The 9,271-nt window shown below is 39.1% G+C and overlaps 1 protein-coding gene across 1 annotated transcript in view; it reads right to left on the bottom strand.

Annotated features, from left to right (window-relative positions):
- Positions 1–9,271, bottom strand: part of LOC122797754 (DENN domain-containing protein 3-like) — a 1,015,730-nt gene that overhangs the window by 677,021 nt on the left and 329,438 nt on the right. Inside the window, exon 5 of the mRNA XM_044066279.1 lies at positions 6,684–6,823. Coding sequence (XP_043922214.1) covers positions 6,684–6,823 — 140 coding nt within the window. The remainder of the gene's footprint in view (positions 1–6,683; positions 6,824–9,271) is intronic.

Below are 9,271 nucleotides of genomic sequence, written 5' to 3'. Positions count from 1 at the left end.
TGTGAGTAGCATAGAGTTTTATGCCTATATACGAGAGTTTCTTTACAATGCTCAAGTGAGGCACTTTATCAAATGTCCTAGCTATGTCAAGATTGACAGTATGCACCATTCTGCCTTCACCTGTTGCCTGGAAAGAAGTCCAGCAGGTTAAGAAGGCATGATCTGCTCCTGACAAAACCAAACTAGTCTGGATCCAGAGTTTAAAGGTTTTCTATGTCCTTATTAATCATTTTCATGATAACTCTTTCCATAGCTTTGCATATGAAATTAGTCAGAAATATGTGACTGCAGTTCTCGGTTTCTACTGATGTCTGATCCTTTATGCAAAGGCATGACCACTGAAGTTTTCCATTCCCACTGCACGGAGGCTATTGTTAAACAGTGATTACAGTGGTCCCAACAGGTCAAGTTTCAGGCTATTTAGAAGACATCCTGGGATATTATTGGGGCCTAATGATGCAGTGTTTTTTTTCTTATGGAGTGCATCTTGGACTTGCTCACTAGTGATAATTGGGTGGGTTATGGGTTATGTTTGATGTTATTCACTGGGAAGTGGCTGGGGGGGGAGGGTAGAATCGGAGAAGAATTTGTCAGCCAGCAGATTTGCTACATCTCCTAGTTCCATGTAGGTAGCTCCATTTACAATCATTTCTGCATACGTGTGTGCTGCCTTTGAGGTTTCGGACATAGTTAAAGAAAGCCTTGCGAATGTCATTTGCCTGAGAGGCTATCTTTATTTCACATTTGGCTTTATAAGACTTAATGTTCCCTCTTAGTTTTTTGCTTCGATTGATGATAGATTTTTTATCGTGCTGGGTGTAGCACTTCCTAATCTTGGCTATTATTTTTATTTTCTTTTGCTGTACAACCTGTTTATGTTGGATTCCACCAAGGTGGTTTGTTTTTCTGAGTTAGTTTTGGGCTTACTTCTATCAGATATAGCTGTCTCTATGCATTTACTGAAATGAATGTACAGGATTTTTGTGCACAATTCCGCATAAGCACCTGTGTTCTAACAGTGTTTGGGGGGTTGGGGAGAGCTTGAAATTTTGAAAGGTTATCACTTTAGTAAGAAGTTTACCCTAGAACAGTTCCCAGGGTTAGGGTCACAGAATTTATTTTTATTAGGAAGAAGACAGTTTTGTGGTCTAACCTCACCAGAGGGCACTGCACAGAGGAGTACAGCATTCTCCCATATTTGTAAGTACCAGGTCAAGTATGGTTACACCCCTAGTGGGTTCATGGACTATCTGGTCCATGTTTTTTGTATCCCAGTTTATAGTGAGATTGTTGAAATCACCCATGAATATGGTACTGGGTTGAATGGTGAGTATGTATGAGCTATGGGTTTCTTGGGTCATATAGGGTGAGCTATTGCTTGTAAGGATTTGATATGGGACTTTACCTGTGGAAATCTGGACATGGAGAAGTTCAAGCTTGCTTCTCTGTTTGACTACTCATGAGGAGAGTTTATTATTGATATAGACTGAGACACATCCACCATTGGTCTCTGAATATGCAGTAACTGGCCTAAATGTGAGGAAGACAATGTAACTCTGCTCTGCCAGGATGCTGTCTGTGGATTTAAATTATGTCTTGTTAACTGCAGAGATATCCACATTCTCCAGGTTAAGGAAAGCCTGGAGGGAATGACGTTTCTTGTTTAGGATCCTGGAATTGAGCAGTAATACTTTTTGATTTCCCTGGGTTGGCTTTGCTGTGTCCAAAAGTTTGTTAGTTTGGCATTGCTTATAAAAGGTATCAAGGGGAAGAATGCCTTAGCCAATACTCCAAAGCCGCAGACCATCCTTGGCAAAGCAACACTGTCTGTTGACCATATCCCTCCCATGCTAACAAATATTGTACCCCCTTGAAATACACAAGAAACTAAGCCAATTATTGAAGTCAATCACCTTTTGTTCATAATGTGGCATAATCCCTGGTAAAAGTAGAATGCTGCTCAACGCTAGGCAGATACCAGCCTGGGACACAGTCCTAGTGTTCTATAATGTCTCTCTTCATATAGTCCAGGGAGGCACACCTCAGGTCATTTACACTTTTTGTGACTAGTTCTTTGTTATCAAAATCAATGTAACATTCACAACTCTTTACATATTGTTTAACTCCAAACAAAATAAACATTTCAGTGGTAATCCTTATGAGGAATTTAACAGCTGCTTTATTTTATTATTTATTTTTATTTATTTATTTTACATTTGTTGACCGGGGCTGTCTGTCTAAGCTAAATAAAGGGAGAAAAGCTCCAACAAGTTATACATATTAAACATTAACAGAAAACAGTTATACAGAAAAAGGAAAAATCTTGACTGTATACAGTAATAAATTAATGAATAAATCGGTGAATAAAAATATCACAAAATTTGGCTTAAGGCATATAATACATATTAACATCAAAAAATAAACAGAAGACATAGTCATCGTCATAGAAGGGTAGAGAGCATACAATTTTCAGAGCATTATTATAGTAAGGAGTTTATGAGATAGAGAAAGGACAAATGGTGGAATGTTGGGTTGAAACTATGTTTATGTGGGAGAATGCAGTGGCAAAGCCATTGACTCTGCAGGTATTCTCTGATGGCAGCCTTAAATTTGTTTCAGTTGCTTAAGAGACCTAATTTCAAGTGGGAAGCTGTTCCAAGCCTTGGTGGGGTTATAGTTGTAGAGATTACACCCAAACTTAGTTTTTGGTTTATGAGTTAATAGAAGGTCTTGGTTGGAGCTTCGGAGAGGTCTAGCAGGTAAGTAGTGGGAGATGAGAGTTGAAAGAATAGGACAGTAGGAAGGTTGGTAGAGGATGCAGTGAATGATCTGGTACTGAGAGAGAAGGAGCTGGTGTGGTAATTCAATCCAGTTTAGCTGTTTCAGTGAGAGGCAATAATGGGACTTGTAGGTTTGCTGGGCAGCGAATCTAGCTATCTTATTGTAGATTGATTCAACTTTGGCTTGAGTGTCGAGTTAAGAATAGTAAAAATCTGAGAACTGTACAGTATGTGTTAGATTCGACCTCAATTAAAGTGTTATTTAGGGGCCGTACTGAGAAGGAGGATTTGATATGGTTAAGGGTTTTAGGGAGGAAAAGTAGTAGCTTAGTTTTTGGCGTTAAGGATTAGTTGGTTTTTGGAGAGCCAGTTTTCAGAGTTGAAGGTAGTCTGTGTGGCAGAGATGAGTTCAGAGGGAGAGTCAGCAATAGTGATGACTGCAGAGTCATCAGCATATTGTACTAGAGATGAGAGAGGACATGAGGAGTAGAGAGAATTGGTAAAGATGTTAAAAAGTAGTGGCCCAAGGATGGATCCTTGTGGGTAAACCATTTTAACTGGGAGAGGATGAGAGCAAGCACAGTGCCATTTCACTGCTTGAAGTCCGTCAGAGAGGTAGCTGGTAAACCACGCAATAGTAGCAGGGGAGAAGTTAAGATTAGTTAGTTTGTGCAGTAGAAGAGGGTGAGAGATGGTGTCAAAAGCCTTTGAGAGGTCTACGTATAGGCAGGAGATAAGTTTGTCATCCTCTCTGGCTAGGGAAATAGAATTAAGGAAGGATAGTAGGCTGGTGGTAGTGCTATGCTTGGGTCTGAAACCATGTTGAGTAGGTGTGAGCAGATATTCTTGGAGTAAGTAGTGCATGACTTGTTTATGAATACATTTTTCAAGAATTTTGGAGAGAGGTGACAGGATAGTGACAGGTCTGAAATTGGTGATGACAGTGAAGTTACCTCCTTTATGTATAGGTAAGGTACAGAATTGTTTCCAGATGGAAGGAACTTCAGACTCTGAGACAGAGCGGTTTATTAAGATATATACAGGGAGAGCAAGAGAGTTGGTGGCTATTTGAAGAAACAGAGAGGGGATGTTGTCTACAGATGCTGAGCAAGGTTTTAATTTGGAGAGCAGGGATTTGATGTAGCTGGTGGGTACAGACTTAAGGGTGAATTTATTTGTGGGGTTTATGTTGGGAGCAGATTCTATGTAATTAGGACTATTGTTTTGGGTGGATGGGTTGGGGTTAGGGCTCAGTAGTTTGGATATGGTGTCAATGAAATAGGTGTTGAATGTGGAAGTAGTTTTTTTCTGGAGTCTTATCTGGGTATGGATTAGGGGAGCTAGGAGTATTGTGATGTAATATTTGATTTACTGAGTTCCAGATTTTTTTTTTTTAGGATTAGATCTCAAGACGGGGAGGGGGGGGGGGGGTTGTAGTAGAAAGTCTTTCTTGTCTTTAGTAATGTGTTTTTTTTTGTTTGATTTCTAAGTTCATTAAATTTTTGCAAGTCTGCTGGGAGCTTTGTATTTGTCCATGTTTTCCATGCTTTGTCTCTATGTTTTATTAGGTTACGGGTGGTATAGAATAGCCAAGGAGTATTGGACTTTACATGGACAGTACGAAGAGGAGCTAGCGAGTTAAGAATATTAAGAAGGTGGAGTTAAAAAACGACTGTATCATCTAAAGGGAGTTGATTGAGGAAACTCCAGTTTACAATTTCCCATTGAGACAAGAAAAAAATTCTCAACTATAATTTAAATTCACTTACTTTGCTAAAAATACAGTAAAGGTGATATACTTAACACTACATGTAATATTTAGGACAAAGTGACCAATCAATACTCAAAGCAATGAGGTATGACATTCAATTCAAATTACATAAAACAAAGAACATAATGAAGCAAGTCTGGTATACAGACAGACTGCCATCTAATGGCCTCTGCTCTAAAGTGCATTATCCATGCAGCCCTGGGGAGTGGGGTGTTTGTTGAAAAGAACTGGCCAGAAGATTAATGCCTGCTTACAGCTTTATGCTAAACCATATATCTATCTACATAAACATATACATACATATATATACATATATATATATATATATATATATATATACACACACACACACACATATATATAGATACATGTGTGTATTTATATATTATATATATATATATATATATATATATATATATATAATATATATTTTATTTATTTACTTATTTGTTTACATCCGATTACCAGGTAGTGTCCGGCTGGGCTAGAAGCCCGTTTTCTGCAGAGACCCTGGCAGAACAGCTCCAAACGTACATTTACATAATTAAGCACAGTGAAAGAATGTGAAATACACTAAAGTATTACTTCCAGAGTTATATCATTAAAGATACGTCTAAGCATATCTATATTCCTGCAGCAATAAGAGTTATGATGTTTATCGATGGGTACAGCTGCATCAGTCTGTTCTCAGAGGCTGAACAAGATTAAAAAAAGAAAAACGAACAAGAAAAATGCATAGTCTACTAGTTACTTCTCTCCAATTCATATTCCAGACTTAATGCCAGACTGCCCTTTCACACTTGTACACCCCTAAACTGCCTTCACCACTTTAGTGGGAATCTGGTGGTGTCCTAATGATATTTGCCAAGTATGGCAGTCATGCACACAGTGGCTTGGGTTCTACTGTAGCAGGTATAACTGTAAAAAGAATGCAAGTGTCCAGTGCAAGATGTTTCCTGAAAGAAAAGTGCTCACAGAAAATAAAGGGATACAGGGGGACTTCAATCTTTGTGCATAAGGTAAATAAGAATGCATGGGACAGAAATCTGTTATGCTTTTACCAGCAAGAGTTATAACTCATTTTTCTATCTAACAGTGACCCGACAAAACTCACAAACAGCTCATTTCTGCCAGTACATGTCAGTAAATGCGATTCTCCTAATTTCACTTCCTTTACTTTACATAAAACACTGAGTTAATACATAAAAAAATGATGTGTGTGTAGGTGAAGCATCCCACAATGCCATACATTATAAATACCAACTTAAAAAAGTAAGGTAAATGCAGACCAAGTACACTTATTAGCTCAATGTGCTGGAGACCACCCTTTTAGTGAGGTGCTATTTCAGATGGCAGATTTTCAAAAGCTATTGTAAATGAATTCTAAAAGGCCCACTGAACAACAAATCAGACACATTCAGCAATAAGTATCACTTAGTGGCTTTGCTCCCAGGACCACTTCTCAGAATAATAGAACCCCAAGCTCTCAGGACATTAGGGAATATGTCAAGTAGGTGACAGTCAGCCAATTAACTGTCACATGAATCCCACAGTCCCTATTATAATGAAAACCTATTGGTTAAAAGTCAGCTAGCTTAAAGGGCTATGCAGCATAAGAGCAAAACAGGCACGTGATATGGACCAAACAGCCCTGGGCTCTCTTTCTTCATGATTTTCTAAGTCAGTGACAACACAATTAAACACTACAGTGGTTTGCTAAAAAAGGTTGCAAACACCAATACTGTGTACAGTTCAACAGATTACTATAGAAATAAAAGGATATAAATAAAAGGAGATGATAAAACCCAAGTATAAGGCAAGATATATGCAAGGTACAAATATGATGAAGAAATAAGCACACAGCTGTTTGTGGGTCTTTATTTGCAGACATCTGCATTATAATCTTTAGTTGTCTGAGGAAGTAAAACATAGTAAAATGTAAATCACTTGAGGACTATGTTCAGACAAACTACGATTGCCTAATCTTAACAAAATAATATAAACAGAGAGAATCATTACTAAAATTAATATGTTTTCCATTTCTGATTATTCATAGGAATGCAGTTTCACAGATTTTGCTCTAACAAATAAGCAAAATAGACATGAATCTAGAGGACTGTAAGAGCTCTCACCAGGAAAGGAAATCTTTGAAAGCATTGTAGTATGGAAATTTTGATATTACACAAACAGCAACAGGTGCATATGGTCCATAAACTTTGGCAGTCTGTGATGAATTCCAGCTCAGCTGTCCATTTGGTAGATAATGTCCTTCCTACAGAAAAATAAGTTGCAGAATCTAATATTAAAAATGTTCTTGTCTCTTATCCCAAGATTACTTTATATACAGTTCGTGTGACCAAACATTTTACCACACAGAATACCTTCAGCAAGCACAAAAATCTAGCATAAGAAAATTAAGGTTTCTTAGTGAGTAAACAGGCATCCCATCAAAAAGTGGGTGTGAATATAACTTACATGTACTTCAGCAGAGCATTTTCAAGGTATCACAACTATACAGGCTTGGAGTGAGCCCTAGGTAGGTAGTAGCATGGGTAAAACACGAGTACATTAAGGTGAAAAGAAGGCCATCAAAAGAGTACAAAAATGATCAGTATTTGGAACAGTCTTCTGTAATATTTTTGTAAGTGGCACTGAATAGCTCTGGAAGGAAATTGTTGCCTTTTTTTCTGGTGAAACAAAGTCATTTGACAATGCCTATATATTACATGGTGTTACAGGATGAATACAGACATTGCAATATTGAATGAATGATATAAAACATTTTGCATGACCTGCTTTATCCTGTGCAGGGTAGTGAGGCAACTACAGTCAAATCTAGAAAGCAACAGGAATAAGGCAGTGAACCAGTCCTGGACAGCATATTAATTTATCTCTAGATGGAACTGCACATATACATATATACACACACACACACACACACACACACACACACACACACACACACACACACACACACACACACACGTATAATGGGTGGATTAGAGGGTTTTGCATTACACTACAATGTAAGAGAATATTTAAGACGCTGGCAAAGACTCATATGAAAATATAATGAACATGCATATGCTGCATGTAAGGTACGTGTGCAGGAAGCTGAACTAGACAGCCCAGTACTATGACATAGCAGCACTAACCACTGCACCACTGTTTATCCCTAGTTTAAAACATGACAAGCTCACTGTAAAGAACAGAAAATAAGGAATCTAATAAGTAAACATTTAAGAAAAAAAGTACCATTTGAAGGGAATATTATGGGGGGAGGGGCAGTTGATACTCATCTGCCAACAAAACCAATGCTTTTAAAGAGTCAGGACAAATACAAAAGTGAAAATAAAGATTGGTTCTGTAAGAACTTACCATAACAATAGATGTCCTTCTCTTCTCTGTTACAGTATTCCTGACTTAAGAGAGTTGCTTGCTAAGGCAACGACCCAACGTCGGCCAGTATACCAAAAAGTCTTTTACTATCTAAGGTGAGAGGTACATCTGCCGTTGGCCATCAACAGAGACATACGCGCACACCACGCTCAGAACTGAAGCCCCAGACAGAGAGACAGTCTAAGGGAATGAGGATCAGTGCATCCAAGAAAGGCAAGAAGTGGGGGAAAGGAGGGAGGGTTGGAATACTGCAACAGAGAAGAGAAGGACATCTATCGTTATGGTAAGTTATTACACAACTAATCTGTTTCCTTCTATTCTTCTGTTACAGTATTCCTGACTTAAGGGAGAGTACAAAAGCTCATGAGGAAAGGGCAGAAGTGGCATAGGAATTTTCAATGAAGCCATGGAGAATGGCCCTGGCAAACCCTGCCCTGGATCTAGAAATGGAATCCAGCTTATAGTTTGTTCTAGAAGCTGCTACTCGGACATCTGTCCACACCTTCACCAGAGTTGGTATCCAAACCCTCGAGGAAGGCCCCTGAAGAAGATACTACTCTGGTAGAGTGAGCTTTGACTAAGCCAGGGAGAACCTTACCATGGTGAGCATAGCAAAAGGCAATAGATTTGGATATCCAGTTAGAGATGGTCTGTTTAGACACTGGCAATCCCAAAGCCCTGGGATGGAAAGACACAAATAATCAGTCTGTTTTCCTAAAGGGTTTAGTCTTATGCAAGTAGAACCTGAGCTGCCTGTGTACATGCAGGGTGTGCAGGATCCTCTCACTACTTTTCTGGGGAGAGGGAAAGAAAGTTGGTAGGCGAATTGCCTAATTGAGGGACAATTCATTGACAACCGTTGGCATGAATGAGGGACTGGTCCACAGGGACACACTGTCTTTGTGGAAAGACAAGAAGTGGAGAGAAGCCATAAGGGCATGTAACTCTGAAACCTTCCTGGCAGGGGTAATGTCCACCAGGAGGATTGTTTTCCAAGTGCAGTGTTTGAGTTAACTAGAGGAAGCAGACTCGAACAGTGCTCGAGTCAATTTCTGTAATACAAAGAGGTCCCAAGGTATAGCCACTGGTCTCCTGGGGGGTCTGATATGAAATACACCTTTGTCACTTCTGTGACTCTGCTGGACAGTGGCACAGGAAAATAACTTTCTTGGGTGGCGTAAGCTATGGAACCTTGCCGGCTAGGCTTATGTAGGCCCTTGGGCCGATAGCCTAGTACCTACCTATGAAGAATTGTTTAGCTTCAACTCTAGAAGCTAAGGGAGGACTTAGTAGTAAACAAGCAGAAATAGCTGACAACGAG

Source organism: Protopterus annectens, chromosome 3.part1 (genome assembly GCF_019279795.1).
Source record: "Protopterus annectens isolate FY-2018-M chromosome 3.part1, PAN1.0, whole genome shotgun sequence".
In the NCBI taxonomy this organism is placed as follows: Eukaryota; Metazoa; Chordata; order Ceratodontiformes; family Protopteridae; genus Protopterus; species Protopterus annectens.
The sequence above is the reverse complement of the archived record's forward strand: the minus strand, read 5'-3'. Positions and strand labels throughout refer to the sequence as shown.